The sequence below is a fragment of the Manacus candei genome, unplaced genomic scaffold (genome assembly GCF_025592945.1).
Source record: "Manacus candei isolate 608988 ecotype Guabito, Panama unplaced genomic scaffold, ASM2559294v1 h1tg000005l, whole genome shotgun sequence".
NCBI classification, from domain to species: domain Eukaryota; kingdom Metazoa; phylum Chordata; class Aves; order Passeriformes; family Pipridae; genus Manacus; species Manacus candei.
The window spans coordinates 4,390,477-4,414,686 of NW_026138053.1; the positions used below are offsets into that span (position 1 = coordinate 4,390,477).

The 24,210-nt window shown below is 37.3% G+C and overlaps 1 protein-coding gene across 2 annotated transcripts in view; it reads right to left on the minus strand.

Annotated features, from left to right (window-relative positions):
• LOC127476644 (BEN domain-containing protein 5-like) overlaps positions 1-24,210 on the minus strand; it is a 906,516-nt gene that overhangs the window by 685,444 nt on the left and 196,862 nt on the right. For both annotated transcript variants that reach the window (XM_051799779.1, XM_051799772.1), the window contains exon 4: positions 4,294-4,388. In XM_051799779.1, coding sequence (XP_051655739.1) covers positions 4,294-4,388 — 95 coding nt within the window. The remainder of the gene's footprint in view (positions 1-4,293; positions 4,389-24,210) is intronic.

Genomic DNA, 24,210 nt, shown 5'->3' on the forward strand with positions numbered 1-24,210 from the left:
GACAAACACTTCCTGTAACACAGCATCGCAACTGCAGAACAGCCTTTAACCTCGTGTTCATCCACTCGAGAGCCGTGTTATTTATTATCCTTTATCCCTTAATTATGGGGACTTCACCTACTGCTCTCTGCTCATTTGAAATGCAGAATAAAATACAATGGATGTCTGAAGACTTAACAGGTGTCAACCAGATATTTGCCAGCTACTGCTACTATTCTACTGGGAGGAGTTGCTGTTCTATAAATACTAATTAGAGTTTTGCACATGATCTTGCTGAAATACCTAAGGTGATGAGTGGCCAGTTGTTACTTTTAAAAGATTAGCACAATTTGAAAAACTAATGTCCCCAGTGAGGCAATGCTCACACTGAATAATCAAGAGTTATAGCTGCTCTCTGCCCAAAGGGAATATTTGCTCACTTCATCATTTGGAAAATCTGCTGCCTCTCGAACAACTCACTCTTCTATTTAACTTTGAGAAACTTGTAAAACTTCACGCAATCAATATAATAGTATGGTATATGTACCTGGCTGGGCTTCCACTGCTAGGCCACATGGTAGGCTTTACTTACACCTTCCAAAGACAGAGCTTTTAGTGTGAAATCAGGATTAAGAAACTGCAACAAAATAATGTTGCACTTAAATGAAGCCCCAAAGAAAAATAAGATTATAGTACAAAGTCCACAAACATAGCAAAAATTTAATGTCCTCAGATCCACTTCCCTTCAAATTTTTCACTTCTACTGAACAGACAGAAAAAAACCCAGACACAGGCAAATCTGAACAGGTCTCCATGATATTGAGTTTTTATATATTATATATATTCATTTTTGATTTAAAAAAAACACTAATTCTTTAAAATCTCAGTGCAATATATCTGAACAACCAGCTAATTTTAAGCAAAGCGCTAAAGTGACCAAAGACGGACCACTCACTTGGTTTGTAATAAAATCTTGAATTTCATCTTGTCCAATTTGCTGTGGAAAGCAACTGATATCACATTGTGTGACACAATGCTGTATTTCTATATATGAGCTGTGATTGAATGTAGTGAAATTTGACTGATACAACAAACACAACCCTGCACTATTCAGTGTTCGTGACCATGTGTGGGGACAACCTATAACATTTTTATCAGAATTTATTTTTCAGGGGTTTTTTTCTTTTTTTTTTTTTTTAATCTTTTTTTCTTTACCATGAAACCTGTTTTTTCCCCATCCTTCAACACACTGCTTCCTCTTTTCCAGTAGCTCATTACTGGAAACGTTTGGCCTTACTTCAAAAGAGAAGAATATGTCAACAGCAGAACATCTGTGTCCACACAGAGTGCTTTGATGACAGTGATATACTCCATTTACATCAGTAACACTGAGCTGAACCTTGATGCTGTCTGCATTTAAAGATCTTACCCCACAGGGCAAGAGAATACAGGTCAAAAACGTTGATCTCTGTTTGACACACTCTCTACTTCAAGAGCACTTGGCAGCAATTTGTTCCACAGTCAAGAATCAAACTCACAAAACGTTGCAGAGCTTGGAGCCATGTTTGCATAACCACATTCAAAACAAGCATTAAAATTCAGTCTCTGGAGGCCAATCTACTGTTGATATGCAGGGGTTTGTGAGCAATATGGTCAAATTCTAGCCTGAATGCAGTGGGAACTTTCTCATATAAATCAAAAGGGCGTAACTCTCGGGTATCTGTTATTAAGAGGAGTGGTGTTCCTACATCTCTCAAATGCAAAAAGGACACTTTATCCCTCTAAAACTCAAACTTGATTATATAAAAAGTGGAGTGGACTAGTTATGTGTGACACAGAATCGCATCTATCAGCATGGCCAGAGGAAGTTGGGTATGGAACACGTGTCTCCACAGGCAGGCACAATAATAAACTCCTCAAATATTTCATACAGAGGAGTTCAGAAATGAAGGCTGACCTACAGACTATTTGGAGCCCATGGCTTCTGGTAATTGTCCTTTTTAACTTGATTTTAAAACATTTAGTGTTTCTTCAGCTTTTCGTAACGAATATATCATTCTCTAATTTAATTACATTATGTCCACTAAAACTGCTACGCTGACATAAATCCCAATATAAGGTGGAGAGTTTCAATAGTTTCCTTCCACACCTTCCTACCCTCGTGTAAAGCTCAGCACTTTTGCAGCACTGAATGATTCAGCACTGCTCCCAAGACTAATATATCCAAAACATCAGAGGGGATCAAATCGATGCAGTTGGATATTGCCCTGTTGGTGTTCAAGGCCCACAACCACCTGTGTGCTGCATTAGCACCTGCAAGGACCAGCAAATCCTCTTTCAGCAAACAGAGGAGGAGAAAATTTTGTTTACAGGTTTCACTAGAATGCCATGGAAACAGATACAGAGGTAACTGTGAAAGGCATAATCCAAATGGAAGACAGCCCTAATAGAACTCGCATATCCAAAAATAATATGTATGTTTTCCCACTTGGAAAACACATGCCTGAATCCTATTAACGTCAAGACAGAAAATTATACTGAGTAGACCCCAATATCACTAAGGTCCCTGATAACAGTATGAATTAATGTGCACCTTCAAAGTCGAGCAAGATGTTTTCATATGCAGACTATTAGAAAAAAAAATATATCTTAATAGAATAATCATCTTTTTAAAGAAAAAAAAATTACATCTTGAATTTTTGAAACAGGATTAAAGTATGGTAGTAGCCCTCTAAAAGGAAGCTGCTCAGCACCTGCTGCCTACACTGTGCCTGGCTCCAGGCAATGTTATTCATTCCTCGCTTTCATGGGAGCAAAATACAACCTCTAAAAATATAAAACACAAAAATAAATAGATCTCCGGGGAAATGGAAGAGAAATCTGTTTTAAAAATAGTGAGAAGCCTATATGTTCTAAAAAAATAAGTCCATTTTGCATTGTTTTGTAAGATTTACACTTTAATTTGAAACCAAAGTAAGGCATAAAATTTGTATGAAAGCAATATCTGATTTATAGATGAAGTTAAAACACAATATACTTAGCTGCAAATACCAGACCCCAGTGAGAGAAGGAAAAGGTTCTGAAAGATGATTAAAGTATGCTTGATAAATGTGGCCCTGCAATGCCCCAAAAGATTTTTCTGAAGTTAAGTGGTAAACACAATTAACACGACTTTTGCTACAAAAACACTAAACGCAATGGATTTTTTTAATTAATTTTCAATGTTATTACATGTTCCTATCGAGCTGGAATTGACTCAATCCACTAACTGTACTGAGAGACAGCTCTTCTGTCCACATGACCTTAACATCTAGACAAAAAGCCAAATATACATTCTGCTGGCCACATGAAGAGGAAGCCACACAATAACAAAGGTCTTACAACCACCAAAAGTTAACATCTTGTGAGTGGAAATTTTGTGGCGGTTGAAGCATTTAAGAAAGATATATTTGTAAGGCTCAGGGAATGTCCAGCTTGATTAAATGTATTCTTAATTAACCAATAAAAAGCAGCAGCTGTGAAGGCTGACAAGAATCCCTTACTGTACACTTCTGGCCTAACCTCACTATCCATATTCAAACAAGTCTCCTGGCAAAGGCAAATCATATAATTCTTGAGAGTCCTGCACGCATTTGGACTCACCAGATTTACATATTATTATTCACAGGAGAGGTTTCATTACCTTTGCTTTGAGAAAATGTACCATCTATATGGGTATTCACGTGTTTAATATGCACATGCCTTTCCATTTTGTATTTATTATAGAGCTTATGAGGAGGTTGTTTGGCCTCCTGTCTCAGACAGTGGCATCGCTCACTCACGTGAGGTCAACTCACATGGCAGAGCTCACGTTCCTCCATCAAACTCCAACCACCCCAAAACAGGGAGAGCAATTCCAAGCAGCTTTTCAGAACCAGTCCAGCCACCAGTCCATCTCCCAAACTGTTTGCAAGCTTTGGGGCAGACTGTCAGCTGATACAGCCTAAAACTGGGACAGGGACTGTCCTCACCGTTGGACAGTCACTGAAAAACAGTTTGGCCCAAGCCTTGACTGTTCAGTTTGCTTGAATGGACTTCAATTCAGTGATGCTACTTGAAACCAGGCACTACAACACACCATAGCAGCAAGGCTGGAAGGGACCTCCAGAATTCAGACTATCCATCTGCTCCACAGAGAGCCTGTGCTCACAATGCTGCAGGATCAAATCTCTCATACTCTTATGTAAAGGTGCCCCTAAGCCACAGGGGCTTTGCTACAAGTGTCAAGTACAACACTTTTATCTCATAAAGCAAGTCTTTGAGAGTAAAACTTACCATTTTGGTCTGCTGGTAGATTTCACCATCGGAGCCATCCCATCTCTATAGAGGCTTTTTGTTTTACTGAAGTTGACAACATTGAAAATTACTCTCTGGGGGGAAAAAAAGGAAAAGAAAAGAGATCAGGTATAAAATCTCAAAGAATTTCCATATGTGCTGCCTATACCAGCTGCATAAGAATATACAAAGATAATATATAAAATAGATGTGTGTCTTATGAATTATTGTTACTCTCAATAGATCAATATCCTGCCTGTTCCAAGTATTTAAATTGTCTGTGTTGTTTTACACTGCATTGATGCACATGAAATGTATGTTTTTAATTTAGTATGCTGATTTTCAGTAGGTATCCTAGCCACATAAAGAAATAGGTTGCTCAGATCTGAAAACAGTAAAGCAAGTCCAGTTTGCTGCAGTGAACACTGTAGAGGTTGGTGGAAAGCTGGGAGATGGGGTATCAGTCCTCATGAAAATCTTCTAACTGCTCCATAGAATCCTAGGGTAGAATCACAGAATCACTAAGCTTGGAAAAGACCTCCAAGATCATCAAGTGGAACCATTAACCCAGCACTGACACGTCCACCACTAAACCATGTCCCTAAGCACCACATCTACACATCTTTTAAATCTCAGAGACTCAGTCTCTTCCCTGTGCAGTCTGTTCCAATGCTTGACAACCTTTTCAGGGAAGAAACTTTTCCTAATATCCAACCTAAACCTCCCCTGGCACAACTTGAGGCCTTTTCCTCTTGCCCTATTTCTTTAAGGGTAATGGACTGATACTGAAAGGAAATTCATGCAGGGGAAAGACAAGAGAAAACAGAGACAAAACCTTCTTCCTTACCATCTGTCTGCTCTAAGTCATTTTACACAAAGTTACTTATTCTGTTTCTGTTAAGAAAATCTAAATTGGATGTAGCTCATCTCACGTAGTACATTGACTTTTCAGATGGTAAAGGCAGTATTCCTCATTTGTCACATTCTCTTGATACCCGATATTAATGTACACAGAACAAAACAAAATACGAAGGCTAAAGTAATTTTTATATAACAGTCCAGGATATATTGATACATTCAATTTCTGCCTCTCTCTTTACACTTCTTTTTCACAGGTAGCAGTGAAGACAGACCACCGAAAATGATATTCACACATTTGTTTTTAGAACAGCCTATTGTAATGCTCGCATTCTTACATAATGGTTCATGAGAAGCCTCAGAACTGAACAGTCACTGATTAAAATCAGGCAATTTTGACTGAAACGATAAGATCAATTAAACTATCATCTGTAAAACTTTGCAAAAACCAATCTGGACTTTCCAGGCAGTCTGCTCAACAGTGAATGATAGGATTGAAGTGAAAGCAGTCAGCAGTGGGACAAGGACAACAGGAACCAGGCACATTTACACTGATATGGGGGGCAGGTAGGGAGCCAGGTAAACTACATAGCACTGAGTAATTAGCTCTGTACTCAAGAAAAATTAAGCAAGTTTTTTCGAGGTAAGGTAGCGCTGAAGATTCTGTAAATGGGAGCACAAACTTCCATGTGTGCGAACTCCATAAATTAATTAAAAAAATAAAAATAAAAATAACCTGTAGTTTTGACTGGAACTGACTTGAAAAATTAGCAAGTTGAGAAAAACACTTTCTTGAAGATGTTAATTCAATTTTGCACCAAAGGTAATAAGGAAACTACAGGTGCCTGCACATGAGGTTTCATATATTTTGAGATTTTCCAACGGTCATGAGATGAACTTATTTTTACGACTCCAGATGAAAACATGCACTTAGTTTACAAAACGTTATGTTTGCGATTTTAAGTATTTAGGATACTGCTTATCTGATGAAATATCCACCTCGAGAGGTCTCTGGTTGTTTTCCATCATCTCATGTTTACAATATATGGCTCTAAGTTCGAGAATGGTATTTAGGTCTCTACACATTTCATGCTCTACGTGGAAGCATTTTCCTGTATTAGAATGCCCAGATTTTCCTCTGTTACTTAACTCTGTTCATATTTGTGAAAACAAATTAAGTCGCAACAAATTGGTTTGTTAATCTTGATGTTTGCATGGAGTGAATGAAACAAACAAGATCTCCAAACCAATTGCCTTAAACTTTGGATGCAATCATGTCACTGTTGGAAAGAGAAAGTTGCTAATTTTGTTGCGTACTGACTCAGAGCAGACAGCTGGTAGAGAATGTTCTTATTCCAATCAAGCTTATTTTGTATAATGAGTTGGGCAAATGTACACAACTGGGTAAGCAATGTATATAAAAACAAAAATATGCAGCTCATTTAACAAAACAGTGCAGATTCTACCATTTGCAGCGCCCGTGTTCGCCGCGGAGGAAGCAGTTAGCGGGGCGTGCCATTCTCCCAGCGTGGCACGGAGCGAGAGCGGCAGAACCAAAAATTTAACAGCACAGAGCAGAACTTTATCAACACACACCACTGGAGTAATAAAGCACACAAACCGAAGCGCTCAAATGAGCAGCTGAACTCCGTCAAGTGTTCCCGGTGATAGTTAAAATAGTTCATGCAGCTCAGGCAGTGGAGTGTGCAAAAATGTAATGACTACAGGACACACGCTGCAGACACACGCTGCAAAAATATGCAGCCTGCTCAATAAGGTATGCAAACACCTCCGAGCTGAAGGCTGTAATAAAAAGGTTGTGATACAGCAATCAAAGTTTTGCTGAACAAATCTAATTCTTGGTCTCGTTTCTGTCTATATCGACTGTGCACTGTAAAGGGAAAAAGGACTAGATAAACACTGTGCCCGTCAAACCACTTTTTCCCAAGAAAATTGTCACTATTCTGTATGATTTTATGAATTATAGAGATGTACAATGGGTGTCATTTAATAGGTAATATAATTCAGATACTCATTTTTGAGTATTTAAGAATTTAGGAAATGTTAAGGAAAAAAAACCTGGATTAAATGTACTTGCAAATTCCAGAGCATCAAGACAGAGAGAAATAGTGGAAATTTTTACTATAAAAATGCTTGTTGGGTATTTTGTAGGGTAAGAATATCACTAAAAGATGAAATATTCAAACTAAATTATATTCATTTCTGAATACCGAAAGAGAAGCAATATTCAAACTGAAAATATTCATATCTGAATTACCAGAAATCACAATTGTGTGGTTTCACTTCTTTTATGATAAAATCTTAAACATACTGCATTATTCTCACAAACTGATCTGCAACTTCTGGGTAGGTGGAAGAAGCATGGTGTAAAACAGCCTCTTGGGACACCACCAAGTAAAACCATGCTCTTGAGGGATGCATCAGGATGGATTGTGGCTTCACAGCATGAGGAAAGGCAACTGCTGCAGTCTCAGGCTCTGTGCGTGGGCTGCCAGATCCGAGACAGATGCTGGAGAACATGAGGCAAGGCAGGTATGTTCTACCCATCAAGAGAAAAAGGAAGATTTCCTATTTCCATAATGTGTGCAGGAAGTTTGAATTTGAAGGTATCTTGCTGCTAAAACCATTAAGAGATAAAAGTAAGGAAAAGCTTAGTCCTGCCTTTAGCCTTAAAACTTGACGATTAAATCTACTTTTCCCAATAGTCCTTTGCAAACCTATTTCAGGAATTAAAAGCACAAATAGGTATTCAGTGCTAAGTGTGTTTAACACGAGCAGGATAAAGATGAACCATGAACATAAAGGGGAAAAGATGGTTGAAATACATCACATATTTTTTCTTACTACCAGCAGTTTGCTGTTTCCTGACTGGGGCTGGAAGGAGCTGCTCTTGTTTTGGTGGCCAAGCACACATCTGAGTGGTTTTGGTTTGGAGCTGAAAGCATTGAGTGGGGATGGTCATATTGAGCATCATATTCCCACAGGTCCGTGGGAGCACAAGGTGAATTGTAATCTCTAAAACATTCATTGTTCACCCACCTCCTGGCAGGTTTTCCATCTGAACCTACCAACTGAAGCAGGTATCCCAAAGAAAGTCACACCTTTGACAAAGGTTAAGTGCCTTCCCCCAGGATAAGGATGCACCAGGTCCCTTCAAAAAGGCTGCCAGGTTTATTTTGCATGGTTTTCCCTGGCTGGCTTCTCACAGAAATAGCTGAGTTCCTTTGGCTGACATTAAAAGAAGGGAAAAAAAACAAACACACCATAGAACACCACAAAATTCTGCCTGAGGCAGACACCTGGCACGGAAAATTTTGTGTCAAATCATTACAAGTATGAGAAGTTATAACTAGCTGAAAACAGGGTTTGCAGTAGGAAGTGTCGGGTGTTCTTAATATTGATGTAACATACACATATTAAATATTTATAATTATATAATACATTTAACATTAATAGCATAATGATTTCAATTCAGTGGACAATGCTGAATTCTACAGGTATGACACAAACTTCACTACAAGCTGCCAAAGTACCTGGGGACCAATTCTTTGAAGTCAGGCATGAACAATTTCTACATTTAACCAGCCAAAATAAGAGAACTGGGCACTAAGTAATAATATTAAGACCTTTCAGCTGAAATTAAGTCTGAACTCTTGTGCTCTGAATAAACATTAAAGATCCAAAGGTGCAGGATAACATGGGGCTCTGCTCTGCTTATATTGCTTGATGTCTTGATTTCCTCTCCTGCAGATTCTTCAGATATTAGTGTTTTGTGAATTCCTGAAACCTGCACCTTTTTGTGAGATGGGTTCTTGCCTTTGTCAAGAATCATGGTTATCCTTTCCTTCCTTCCTTCCTTCTTTTTTTAAAAAGCCTTTCTTTTATACATGTACCTTTATGTATGTTTATGAAGAGATATATATGTTACAGATGTAAGGAACTCCTTTAAGGGGCAGATCTACTTCAGAATAGCATTCCATTACAAAAAAAAAAGAAAAAAAAAAGGAAGAAAGCAAAGAAAGAAAAAAACAGAAAGAAAGAAACCCAAACAAAAAAGAAAAACGAATTTTCAAGCCAACCCTATGACTTGTGAGATTTTGAGACACTATTTATAAATGTGAGAAACCGGCAACACGGGATTGCTGCCTGCTCACAAAAAAATGCTGCATTTTGGTATTTGGTCTTTAGGATCTTTCCTGACAAAGCACCTTACACAAAGCTGTACAAAAATAAATTATACTGGAGGGACTTCAAAATGGAAAGGAAAAAAGTGTCACCTGCAACTGTTATCAACGTTGAAGAAAACAAGCAATATAACAGCCAGGTCTGTGCAAAATCCCCAATGAAAACTTACAAATCACGTTTTTTTCTGACCTTTTCAAATTTAAATCATTCATTACCGCTAACGTTTTAAAATAACTCCTGACTTCTTTTTCCCTTTGTAGGAACAATTTGTCCTTTCAAATGGAAAAGTTTTTACTATTGATAGCATTTAGCCTTTTTCTCTTCGCCGAAGGAGCTTTCAAATCCTGCTGATGCTCGGGAGGGGAACACAAACACTCACTTAGTGAGGGAGGATGCTGGGGACCATGGAGAGCTCCACTGGCCTCATCATCAGCTGCACCTGTGTCTTGTTAACTGCAAATTGTGGAGCCTTTACAACATAAGGAAGTTTCAGGAAGTTGATGCAGCAAATGCATCCCAGACTGTGAGTTACTGGGGTTTTTCCCCTCGGTACAGCTCTTCATTTAGTTACTTGAAAGAGAGGAATGCTCAAGTCTAGCAAGTTAAAATGAGACTCAAAGGATTTTAATACAGTAAGACCTCTGATATACTGCTTTGCTAAGTAAAAAATTAGCTTAGACTTTGTCGTGGTACTTGTCTGTGTATTGGAGAGATTCTTGGTGCTCGTGCCGGCCCAGCACCCGTCAGCTGTATTGGTGTTTTTCAGTTAATGGGGTGTAGTTCTGTGTTAATAACAAAAAGATACTTTTAAAAATAATTCCTAGTTTAGGCATTTGCCTGATTCTCTGTCCTTTCTGGCAGTCCCTTCTTTGCCCTCAAACTAATATGCTTAAGCACAGACTCACAGGAGGAGTAACACCTGGGTAAGGCAGTGTTCCCCATTTGGAACTGTCAACACCAGTGTTACCTCACTTAGGCCTAGGGTAGGGGGAAACTGTAGAGAAGAACATCTTGCAGCAGAAAGAGTACAAAAGGATTTACAGAGAAATTGCTACTCCCTGTTTAATGCCATGCCATGGACTGACCACTAATCCGGCTTCTGAGTGCGACCTGTTGGACTTGAAAATTGTGAGGGCAAGAGTCACTCCAAGTTTTCCCATTCAATCTTTTGTGGAAAACTGGCAAATTTGTTATTGAACAGAATAACAACATTGTTCCCTTGCCAACATAAGTCAGCTTTCTGTTTTTACTTTTCATCTGAACATCAATAATCCGAAACTTTCAACTGAAAACTCAGAAATATCCCTTTGGAAAGCCAGCAGTTGTGTAATTAGAGTGACTCCTGCTCCACGCTCCCTTGGGCCAAAATCTCCAATAGAATTGCAAATGTGTCACAAGACATATATTGGATTGTGTTGATTCATCAAAAAGAAAATAGTACGAGTCCTGACAGGGCATATAACCAGGCTACAGAGGTATTTCAAACAGGTTTGAAGCTGAAACCTTCTTGCCAATTTTTTTTTTCCATTCTTTGTAGCAAAAGGTCAAAATATTTGTAAAAATAACAAAGGCATCTTTCTTTAATCAGCTTGGGGGGAAAAAAAAAGGTGCTTTTATTTTCCATTTCCTATTTTTTCATATATATGCAGGTTTTGGCAAAAGAGCCGCTTCTAGTTCCACTGCCAGGAAATTGCAGAGCTACAGGAATGTGTGAGCAACTTTTTATTGGAAAACTGACAGGTGCCTGAGCCCTGTTGGTCTTGTCATTGCCTTTCTTCATATACATGGATAATATTTTCAGGAATCAGTAATATAAAGAAACAGTGCATGGTCTTTCACTGAGACTTTCTCTCAACTAGCTAGATAATTTCCTAATACATTCCATGCCACGCTACAGCCATTGCCAGATGACATTTGAAGTAGCATCATGTATTAAACTCGTTCTCCATAATTACAGAAGCTATCCATGTTTAGGTTCTATATTCTTTTCAATCAATATTATGGCTGCAGGTGGATAGTAACAGCTGGCTGTTCTGGAATGTGTTAGCAAAATTTGCGGATATCTTACATCTCTCAAGAGGAAGCAGCTGAAAAGATTTACATTTTCCTTTTCCTAATAGAAAATATTTATCCAGCGAGAAGAAATGCTGCAAAGTTTTTGTAGGATTTGAAATGGTTATAATAATTACGTCTTCTTGGTGGCACAAAAAGATAATGCTCTCAACGAAATGTTTTCTGGCCCAAATCCCATCCGTGGTGCAGGGCCCACAGGAGGACTCAGAACAATGAGATCAGTCTGGAAAAAGGGGAAAGGGCCAGGAAAAGTCACCACATTATTGTTATAGGGGGCTATGGTAAGAAAAAAAAAAAAACCATGTTTATGAGCACTGGCATAAGGTGTGCCACTGAAGGGCTGAGCATGAAGGGGCACTGAGTTCATGTGGGAGCACCCTACTCACTCCACACCATCTGCTCCTCTGGGCCCTTCATAAAGTGCAAGTCAGCCTGAGATCCAGAATCAAAGCCTCCCTTACCAACAAGGGATACACTTCCCAACAAATTAGACATTGGTGATGGATGCCAGAGTGATGTACAGCTTAAAGTATGCAGGTGGAGTGCTGAACACTGCCCCAGAAATCCTGCAAGGCAGCAGGTGACAGTGGCACTGACAATGAGAGAGTGGCAGTGATATTTGTATGGATCATGATTTTGCTCAACCCCTGAACACACAGAAGGTAATAATCACAATTTAAATAGCATGCAAACACAAAGGCAGCAATCCATCTGATACCCAGGCTGGAGGATGAGAATGAAAAAGCCTTTTCAAGTGTAAGTCCTTGTGAGGAAGATAAAGAAAGCCCTGTTAAGGGAGAGATTTGGATGAAGCTTTTCCAGCAATTGTTTACTTTGGATTTTTGCAGCTGGCATTTTTCACAGTTAAAAGCTAATGTTTATCTGGAGCTTGTGGGAAAAACCTGTGGGGGAAAAGAAGGAGATGATAACACATAGAAGGAAAGACAGGATATATGGGAGAGCTCAAAACCAGCACCGATGTGTTTGCCTCAGTGTTCTCTGATGGGTTACAAAACAAAGACATTTTGATGTGTACAACCTCTAGTTATTACTGCCAGTGGTCTTGGTTATGTTATTGGGATCACAGCCTGCAAATGTAAACCCTCTCTATTTACTTCTCTAGTAACTAGGCACAGATGGGCTTTGTGTCCAGGTTATTCATGGAGGTCCTTGGTTTTTTCTTTTTTTTCTTTTTTTTTTTTTTATTTAATTCAGGCATTTTAGTTGCTATTACAATTAAACCTTTGAACCTTCTATGTTCTTCCATGCATGGTTCTGAATAGTAATAGAATAAAGGTTTCCCCATATTGTACAGCTCCTTTATATTTAGAGAGAATTTGAATTGGATCCTTACTAGAGTAGCTGCAGCGCTGATGAAAAAAAACCACCAACCTTTTTTTGTGGGAAAATACAAACTATATGTTATCAATCTCATTAAAATAAGGGATATTGTTATAGCATGTACTCTCTAGTTTTCTTTTGCAAAATTAATAAGCCCTTGTATTTCTAAAGCAGAGCTAAAATTCTTTCTGCTCTTTCCAGTTTAATCCTTTTGCAATACTGCAACAGTCGCACAATTCACTGATTTCTATGAGAAAATGTAATCAATATGTTAGTGTACATTGGAATCTTAACATTGACAACCAGTAGCTTGAGGTATTGATTTGAAAAAAAATGTCCATGATTTCTACAGTACTTCAGCACTATTTCTTGTATTTTCAATTTTTGCTGCTTAGAATTCTACTCCAAGTGTCTAACTCATGTACTAACAGATTATTCCAAGTTTTGTGCTTCAAAAGAAAACCCAAGGGTAAGCAGAAGGAAATCTGATCTAATTCCTGCTATTTTTTGTGTACCTGTCTATTTGACACTTCGAGTAAGATCTCAGAACTGCATTAACCAACCCTAATGGTAAGGGGATATATGAATTGTACTCACAGCTTTGAAAATCCCATTCTGAAGCTGAAAACTCTGAATGTTAGATTCAAATGCTGATCTCTGTCTGTTTGCAAAGGTGACTCACAGCATGTGAATAAACATGTTTTGGCAGTGTCATGAACAGAACAGCTAAACAAAAGAACTGGGAGGATTTCAACAGGAAAGTTAAATGTCTTAAAGCAACGTGCCCTGTGTTGTATTAGGTGGCATCCTCCCTGGCATTCCTCCTTGGCACTGGAAAAGGAAAAAAAAGCCCAGCAATGGCAAAGCATCATTACTGGGGTGAGCAGTATAACATCAGTCCAGCCAGTCAGGTCCTTTTGCTTTCAAATGCCAGAGGTAAAACTTCCATTTTGTCCTGACTGAGCTTTAAAGGCGGATAAAAAAACCATTTGTATTCAGAAAAGCTCTCAAACACATAAATATTTAGCTTCACTTTAAGTGTTCCTAGAGTCTTAAAGTTAAGCAAACATTCACACTTTCTTCCTGAATATGGGTAGATTTCTGATTCAGGATTTAAGGCAGCCTGGCATTATGGGAGAAAGATGCCGGGTTTGCCAAAATCCCGTAGGCACAATTTTTCCTTAGTAAGTGATCACTGTAGATTGGAAGTGACGTTTCTGCAGCTTTGGGATGCAGCAACGTTTTTATTACTGTTACAGATCAACTTTAAGTGTTATATTGTTTTGTTAGTTTATGTAAATCAATCTGAAATGCTATATGAATAAAAGGAATTTGAAAATGGATCGCTCATATTTATTGGCTTTGAAGTACAGAGTATATGATACTTTGCTGAAACTATTACATTATATTGAGTTAGAAGAAAAATTGCTCAGATACTAAGCAAGTCTCAGCACAAATTCTGGTAATTTTCCACCAAAAATGAGACTCCAAAAAGAGATAAATATGGTACAGTGCTGAACATCTTCTCTAAAGAAATCATATGTATGACCAAAGCCCCTTTCAATATCATACAGATTTGATTTTCCTTCAGATCTCTTCCTAAACCTAGTGTAGAAATATGCTTCAAAGTGCCCTCTTGGCAGAGAAAACTTCATCTCTAAATGGTTGCTTATTCTTCAGCAAAGCAACAGTAACAGCAGGCTGCTACGAGGCTACTATGAATGCTCTGTGCATTTTAACAGGTAAATTCTGCATTCTTTATTATGCCAGTTTGATGGAAGATTCAAAGTTGCTGAAAACCCTTCTGGGGAAACGTACAAATTGATAACATTGCTTCCAAACACAGTATTTTAATACAGCATCTCAATATTAACCATAATGCTGCAAAAGATCTTTCACACTTTATGTTGTTCAATTTTTTCATTTTGGAAAAGACTCAAGAGTTTTTTTGGAAACCATATGTAAATATAATTCCTTTCAGATTTCCTGGAATTTTTAAAATCATAACAGCAGAAGACACAAATTATTAGCAAAAAAACCATTTGTGATCAGAGATACAAGACATTTCTAAGTTCCCTTACTTCTAATCACAGTTGATCCTCTCTTGTTTCCCAGAGTATCATTTAAACTCTAAGCTCCCCAAAACACTAATGCAGTTTGCATTTATTTTTACTGCAGTGCACATGACAAGTTTTCCTTTGATTTTACTTAAATCTACAGTTATCACATCATGACACTGCTCCCACAGCCAGCCTGTAACCAGGTATTGCAGAGGCAAAATCTGCAAACACCAGTTTGGTGGCCAGGCATGGGGAGCAGAAGGAACTCACTTATCACAAAGAAGGCAGGAAAATATGAACAAAATCAAAATGGGTGTTACGTGGCAGGAGCAGAAACTTTCAATAAATAAAAAATGCTAATCTGAGCTTCAAAAATAATGAGAAGTTTCCCTCAAAACTGGGACAGTGCCCTGTCAACAAAACACAAACACCCATTGCATGGGAGAATGATCTTCTGTGGTCCTCTCATGTTTGACACTGAATTCAACAGGAACTTCAGACATGCCAGGATTAAAGATTTAAGCTGTAAATGTGACTGTGAGAAATAAAATGGTGATTCAGATTTGGGATGTCAGCTGCGAGAGGAGCACACAGGGTGTCTCAAGAGGGTGAAGTACATGGCTTAGCACTGCCCTAGTTCTGGATCATTAGGGATTTCCCTGGCATAAATGAAAGAAATCTAAATAGCTCACTCTCACCCCAGCTGTTGAGATCCCCAGAGTGGGAGAGCTGAGTCATCCCCTCTCTGTGACAGCACCGAGCACAAACTTGGCCCCCAAAGACTCCCTGAGATGGGGACCTTCTTTCCACAGTGACACTCCCAGCACTACACACACAGGCTGCCACACCACAGACTCAGACCTGTAGTTGAATCTATTAACAGTTATTTAAACTATTTAATCTGTAGTTAAATAGTCCTTTCACATGAAGTAGCACTTGTGCTCTCCATATGTATACAGGCAGTTTTAGTAGCATTGTTTATTTGTCTATGCCATGGCAGCTCTTATGAAATGCTGACACAAAAATGAGACCAGGAAGATTTTTCCCTGTTAAAAAATGCCCATCTTCCAAAAATGAATGGCAGTCGGGTCCCCTCTTTCGGAGAGAACAATTCTATTTCTCATATTCTTCCTTACAGCTCGTGCTTTAAGTCTTTTCTTCCTCAAATAATTGGCTTAAAAAAGCATGCTTATAAGGAAAAAAAAGACAAAAAACCCCAAAAAACAACAGCCTTGCAGGATAGATTAAAATTTTGTCCAAGTTTGTAACTCTATTACCCTAACAATAAACCATATTACATGATATTTTACTAGAACACTGACAATTCTAAAACCTATTAAAAATATGAACAAATCAATAAAGATAAAGCTGAATTATACATATAAGGAACATTTTCTTTATTGAACAATTCTTATAGATCGTTTTAAAATAACATTGTTCTAGACATTTGCTTGGATGATCTTATTGCTGAGTTTCAGTGTGGTAACTATAGTAGTTTTGCATTATGTCCTTACCAACAGCAAACAAGCAGAGAAATGCAAAGACATTCAGATATAAACATATATAAATAGCTTCATATGTAAATAGCTTCAAGGTTTTAATCACATTAACAGTATGTTTATTATTAAAAAAAAAACTCTGCTAAAACACAGCTGGGAAAAGAAAAGGTCTCATTACAAACATTAATGGTAACTATGTTGAATTGCTGGAGTTAGTTACTTTTGCTAAGAAGACCTGTTTTATGTATTAGGATTGGTAAAAAAATTATGATCCTTTATATCTGCATGAAATTTAAACCTGGGAAATGGTCTGGTAAATTTAAAAGATCTGTTTTGATGTTTAAAAAAGTGTTTTCTTTGCATTTCATAAATTTCTGTCTATAAATTCAAGATTAGCAGAGTAAATTACAGTTCAAAACCAGGGCAGTTCTGTTCCCAAGAATTTGGTATTGCTGACCACAACTGGGTTTTAAGGTTAATTTTAATCTTAATAGATTTCTATCTGAGCTAAAATGGTTATTTCAGCACCAGAATATGTTGTGGCAGACTTCATTTTACAATATATATTTAAGTTTCCCAAAGAAAGATACCATTGCATATTCCAGATTTTTCTTGTGAAAAAGCCAGGGCAATTCAGTTCTCTTTGCTTCTTTCACCCCTGGGACGACCTCTCACAATAAGAATTGTCAGTGCCTTATTTATAATGGCAGATCTCAGGTTTGATTCTGGCAGCTTTTGATCTCTTGATGGCCCAAAAGCTTTCAAATACAGAAGAATCTGATGCTTTTTTGGCATCCTGCAGTGTGCCTAAACCTCAAAAGCAAGTTTTAGTCCCAGAAGTGAATTACTGAAGCAGTGTAAACAAAACACAAACGTCACAAAATGATGAATATCTCAAACAAAATATCTTTGTCAGACAGATGACAACTTCAGATCACTTGAAAAGCATTTGTAGAAACTCTGCATTTGGCAAACAAACTTCTGTTTTACAACCTGGAACTAAAAAGTACACGAGAATAATGAATTATTAAAACCTCAAATATTCTTCCTTGACATGCATATAAAATTTCAAATACCTCATTCTTTTAAACATTTAGTCCCTGTAAAAAAAGATTCCTGCATGTTTCTACACCACAGAAATTCATATCACTACCCAGTCACAACATAACTGTCAGGAAAATGGATACAAGAGCTCCACTGAACACTGTCTTCAATGAAGCTCTAACACCTGATTTATTAAAAAAGAATAGAATAAACGAGAGACAAAATACTTTATATCATTTGAAGAAATGACTTTTGATAAGTATGTGACAATGACAGTTATTTTATCCCTAGAAACCTCTTCTTGGATAGACTATGTTGATTAGGTAAGATCCCTTGACAAATGCAGAAAACAATTGTCCTACATTTCAAATGGAAGAATCTCTGATTTTTCTCCCTATTAACATGTTATTCTTTAACTCTTGGCAAAGCTTAATGTTTTCCTTTTACCTTATGATGAGAGAAAGGAAAGGCAGAGAGGAAGAGGAGGGAAGGAATATCATTATGCTACATAAGGTGTCAGGGTTGTTTGTTTGGGTTTTTTTTTTTTATTTTTATTTTAACACAAAGATGCAACAAAACCTGTTTGCCAGTTTTCAGGTTTATGTCCCTCAGTGCTGCTTTAAGGGTTGCAGTGGATGCCATAAAATTCGAGGTCTGTGCCTCAGTCTATTAGACAACATGTATTACTTTTGCTTTAAGCAAACTGGAAACACAGATAAAATGCTGTAGACTAGCAGGCTTGATACTGTAACCTTTTTATACCAGCTGTAACTACATTAACATAAAGATAGTTGCTATAATATCATTACTGGGAATCAAGGCACTTTGAAAATCTCTGCTCCTTGTGCCAATTTACCGTGGAGTTAAATTAGCAATGAAGCACTGTACCAGTAACACAGCCATTAGTTAAAAAAAAAAAAAAAAAGGGGGAGAATACATTTGGAAATAATTCAAAGAGATTGGGGAATGACAGCAGAGCATTTGCCAGACTAATGAAATTCCTTGTTCCTAACCTTTAAATACCTGCGTGCACTGTACAAGGCCCCATTCTGACTAAATCTGTGCTGTTGGGTTTACAAATAAACCTGCTAAACCTTTTGCATTATTGATCAGGGCTGGCATGCTTAGCACTCATGTCCTATTTACATTCTATTTCTTTTACACTTCTAAGATATAATGTGTCTTTTACAAAACAAGAGCTCTTTCCATTTAAACCCAGCAGTTTGTGTTCTTCATGCATTTTAATGGCTGAAAGCAATTTAGAAGGTTAGTCTTTGAATAGTAGATAAAACTGGCAATATTTATTGGTAAATAAATGCCTAATTATAATAATTTAGGAACATTTCCAATATCATGGTTTTTTCCTAAATAAATAGCTGGGAAATTATCCCCTTTGTATAACAATGATACTGAAATAAAAACTATGGAACAACTTCCATCATCCTAATGTTATTGTGAAGAAATCTTGCACCTATTCTGAACACGATGCGAGAATGTTGGAATTTAAAAACAAGAAATAAAAAATGGGGATTCAAATATCGCCAATTCATTCCCGTGTTCTGTACAGAGACAAACCCAGCCTACATCTCCAAGGCTGGTAGAAGAGGGGCTGGTACTGCACCAATGACAAATTGAGGTGACACGAGCCAGGTCTCGAAAATGTCGTGTTTCAGGAGAGTTGGGAACAATTCTAATTCCTTACTCCTGCTTCTCCCCACCTGGAGCAAGAGGCTGTAAGGATCAAATACCCTTTTACAGTAGGTTTGATACACACCCACAGGCTTGCTGACCGGAATCTCCCTCATAAAGTCTTTAAAAACATCTAAAAAGTTTTAAAACACTTCCCCAGTTTCCGAACTTGCTCGTTTGTACCACAAGGCATTTTAAATATCAGCGTTTCTGAAGGCAGAGAAGGAAAATCATCAGCCACTTCAAGCAGGTCCTGCTTTGACATCAGAAAGTCAATTCACTCAGCTTAGCAGCATTCAATTCTCAACAACATTTTGTTCTGGGTCTCTGTCAAGTTATTCTAGGCTGTGAAATTGTCAGGAATGATGGATGACTATCAGCCTTCTGCTATCTTTTTCCTTCTCCTTAGAGATTTGTGGCTGCTGACTGCAAAGCAAATTCCCCTTTTCTTTTTTTTTTGCACAACATACCAAATGAACAACAGTAATTATGAGAAAGCCTACACTACAATTATTTTAGCACTTAACTTTGTATTGACATCTGTAAGAGACAGAGCTCTCTAGATTGATTAGCAATGATATAGCTTCCTGCCTTTTACTATTATTGCTGCAGTCATCCTTTACATGCAATTTGCTCAAAATAAAACCCCACTGTTCTTCTCTCTTAATATTTTAAATTACAAATTGAACTAATTATAGGAAAAATCTAATACTAATATTAATATAATACATTATTATTATAACACTACTATTTCAAACTGTGTAGTATTTGTAACACAATCAAAGCTGACATAGGAGAATAATTTAAGGATATTAAATGGGATTTTGTTGGGGAAGATGCTAAAGCTGCATTATTGGTCCAGGTTGAAATCCTTACTTGAACAAATCCTGTTTGGTCAGCCATTGCAGTGCTGGTATATATAGGTGGGGAGGAAATTAGTGAAAGCACTATTAAACATTAAAAGCATTGACAGAATTTGATGTCAAGCATTTAAACCTTTTACTAAAACTAAGTACAAGAAGAAACATCTGATCTGGAAAATGAACAGTTTGGGGAGGAAAAATGCAACAGTGAGAGAAAATAAACTGGGATGTCTTTGAACCCCACACCAATTATAATCCAGTGTCTCATACTTCTGTTGTATTCAAAATAACTGCAAAATTTATCACAAACAATTCCCGAGCAATACCAATACATTAATTAATCTCCATTACTCTGAGCCACAGAGCTGTTCCTTTCAATTAGACATCATCTCTGCTCGGCTCGGTGCTCAGGGCTGCACAGACACAGTCAAATGAAAGTCTGTTCCATCCCAGAGTATGGACAATCCTGAAAAATAGAAATTCAGTGCCCCCAAGGAAATCATTACCAGTTATCACCATCATTGCTTTAATATTAAATTATAAAAAAAAAAAAAAAAAAAAAACCACGCTTCCCAAAAATCTTAAATAGTGCAAAAAGATTTTCACTCCAACTCACAAATATATCCCTGCCAGACCAAAGGCTGACAATTACCAGCAGTTTTTCAGGATCACATGAGATACACGGGAGGTAGAAATAAATGTTTCTCCCTCACAAGTTCCTATTATGAAGCAGGAAACCTTTGCAACATATTGTGGTTTAGAACTTACAAAATCTGAGAGTGGGTGCATATAAATGGGGTAATATTAACACTGAGATTTCCTCCTTGACCTTCTTTTTCTTTCAAATGCACTTCTTATGTCAGGTAGTTGTGTTCTGTTTCTTTTAAATAGCAAGTGTTGAACTCACTAGACATTTAATACAGATTTTGCTGGGGTTATTAACTCACCTGCTATTGTCTCAGCATTCTCTCATTTCCCTCAGCTTCTCTAATGGATAATCATTTTATTATGGGATAATTATCTATGAGTAAATCCAAAGGAAAAGAGAGAAACTACCGAAAAATAGAAATTCTGCTACCTTAAAAAACAAAATCGGGGCTATAATGTCAACGCTTTTGCATGACATTCTGCTACAACCACTGGATTCCTCAGAATATTTTGATGGTCCCATCATTTGTTATATATTTATATGAAAAGTAAGCTGTCCACTGTACTGAAGCACTCACCAGGAAACCAGGAATGGCTTCAGCTGGTATAAACATTAATTTGTGTTCATGCTTCAACCTGTTGTGACAGAATTCTGTCATATCACTTACAAAGGGATTAATAAGTGTTTAAGCTGCATGGTTCACTCCCACAAAAAATACCAGAAGGTCAGTTTAATTTTTATCAACTTCAACGTATAAAAGATCACTTCTCTTAGATTTTAGAAAGCCAAGCAGCTTTCATCTGTGAGCAAAACATGCTCTTCAACACAACACTTACAATATAGAAATTTGACCTTTTTGATGGTGAATAATACTTTTGTACACCAACGCACAGTTATATTCACTTTAGAGGGAAAAAATTGGCTGAAATAAAAAGAAAATTAGCCCAAATTGAGGTTACAGAATTTGGCCCTAAATACAATTATTCCCACATTGGTCAGGAAAGTACTTTCCAAACACCAGGTCGCTCCCAGGTCAAAGACTATCAAGCTCTTTCATCTCAAGGTCTGTGATACATGAAGTCGAATTTTACATCGAAGGTACCTAATCATTGGGACTGTATTATCATAATTAATCCTTAATCAGATAAATTAACTCGCTGGTATGTTCAAAAAATTTTCAATCTTTTCCTGCAGTAGAAAAATGAATATAACCTCTCCTAGGAAATGTCCTAAATGTCTCCCTCAAAAAGTCATTAGCTGGAATCTGTGGTACATGGTAACTTAATGTCAGAAAAAGAGGTAACAGACGTTAACAGTCCCATAATGAGATGAAATGCAATTTAAACAGTAATCTCATTACCTAAAAATAAATAAACCTCCTCTGCTTTACCTTTTGGACTTAACTTAGGCCTATTTGTTTTATCTCCATTTAGGTTTCAACTTTAATCATATCTCTGAAGCTTTTACACAGAAGAACTGCAGTAGCAACTGAGTTTGTCTACAATATTTGCTTGCTTGTAGTTGTTTACTCTGAAATTTCTCATTGGCTGCCAACTAGAAGGCAATGTCCAAAGACACAGAGGAGAGAGAAGGGTTTAAATCCCACTATCAAGAGAATCACCTTCTCAACAGAGAAGTTGGAACCATATTAAATTATTTTCCTTCCAATGCATTCATTTATTTTCTTACACGAAGAGTATCCAGATACATGTAGAAATAACTGTGGCATGATCCTAATATTATAATATTATTTATAACATGATCCTAATATTGTTATCTTTCAGCTCTTAGGAATGCAAAATTTTTATTGGTAATTGTGTGAAAAAAAAAGATCTGATGTATGGATATCTGCCTACATTATATAAAAAAAAAATCAGAGGGAAGCAGAGGAAAAAAGAAAATGTATAATTTTCTTCATGCACGTAATCAATTAAATACTGATAATTAATATCTGCAAGAAGGCTGAGTTTAAAAGGAAAACAAAAGCAAACCCCTTACCACTCCACAAGACTTTTATGCACCAAATACTGTATGAACAGTTTTTCAAGGAAACCACATGAAACTCCAAGCCAAATTCACTCCCACTTCCCTAAAATCTCAAGTACAGTGTATTTTCCCTCTAACCCATCGAGATGCTCCAGCCAGACAAAAGGTTCCCATTTTCCTGGATTATATTCTATGTAACATACATACCCCTTACAGTAAGGAGAAATTAAAATGTTTCTCCCTCCCCAGTTCCCTTTACGAAGCAGGAAACATTTGACACTCACTGCAGACTCAAATTTGCAAGATGAGAGTGGGTGCCTTTGGAAAAGGTCACCTTTTCCCTGTCATTCTCCACCCCTCTCCAAATTATTTTTTACATCAGAAAGAGAACATTTTCTGTGTTAAATAACTCTTAGCACACCAAAGCAGCTGAGATCTTGGAAGCTGTTGTTGTTCTCCTACACCATCCACCGCGGCTCGGTTGTTCCCCGGCACCATTTTGCACGAGCACGTGGCTGGGGACTCACTGACTCATGTTCACAAACACAAACAAGGAGTGACAACTAAATTATTAAGGACAGCTGGAACAGCTGTGTGGAGAGAGCAATGCCAAAGCTGCAGAGAGAGAGGTGAAAGTTTTGGGTGCACAGAACTGGTAAGCTTTCTACACATGGCAGCTTTCTGCCACCCTGTTGAGCAGCAGCTTGGGGGAGACACAAGAAGAAAACTTTGCAGCACTTAATTCAGGTAAACAGCATTTTACTTGTTTTTTCTCTAAGATGTGCAATTCTGCTATTATCAGGTATCAAACTTAGTTACTTAAAGCTTGAATACATTATTTAAATCAGATTTATGATAACTTTTAAAACTTTCAAATCCATCTTTTCTTTTGATAAATCCATAAAGCCCTTTACATGTATTGCCGAATGAGATGGCTTTTCTCTCGATGTATTTGAAAATGAAAACAGATATAAATTCTGCAAATCCTAAGAAATTGGGGGAAAAAAGAGTTCAAGACTGGCAATTTCCTAGATGAAGACTCCAGGAGTATGCATGGAAATCTACAGGCCATGGTAGTTTTCTTTTCAGAAATCAAATATATTTTACTGAATAAACCCTTTTTCTTCCTTTCCATTCTGTCAGGATTTGTTTTCAGAGGAGTTATATTTCTGACAGAACTTGCTGAAAATATGTTGTTGCAACCTATCCATTAATTAAGGCATTATCTCAAAGTTGAGGAATGATCAGATTTTAGACAGCATCCGAAACAGAAAAAGTTTTGAAGCACTGTGACAGAAACCTAAGTAACACTCAACCAACTCTGAGTCATGCCCATCTTTTTTATTCTCACAGAATTACGAGATTAAAATTGAGCAATCTTCACGTGACATTCAACCAAAAAAAATTTTATAGATGGAACATTTTTAAGACCCTTCCTCCTACAGGATATAAAGATACTCATCTTATGGCCATGTCTCATCTTTTTCACGTTTTAAAGGCTGACCAGCTGAGGTATCAGTACTATTTCAAGAAAAAATGATCAGAACTCCTGTTATATGCCTATAAATAATATTTATATTGCTATATTATGCATAATGGTACAAAAAGGGCAATAACTAAAAGCAAATATTTATTCTTATTTTCTGTAA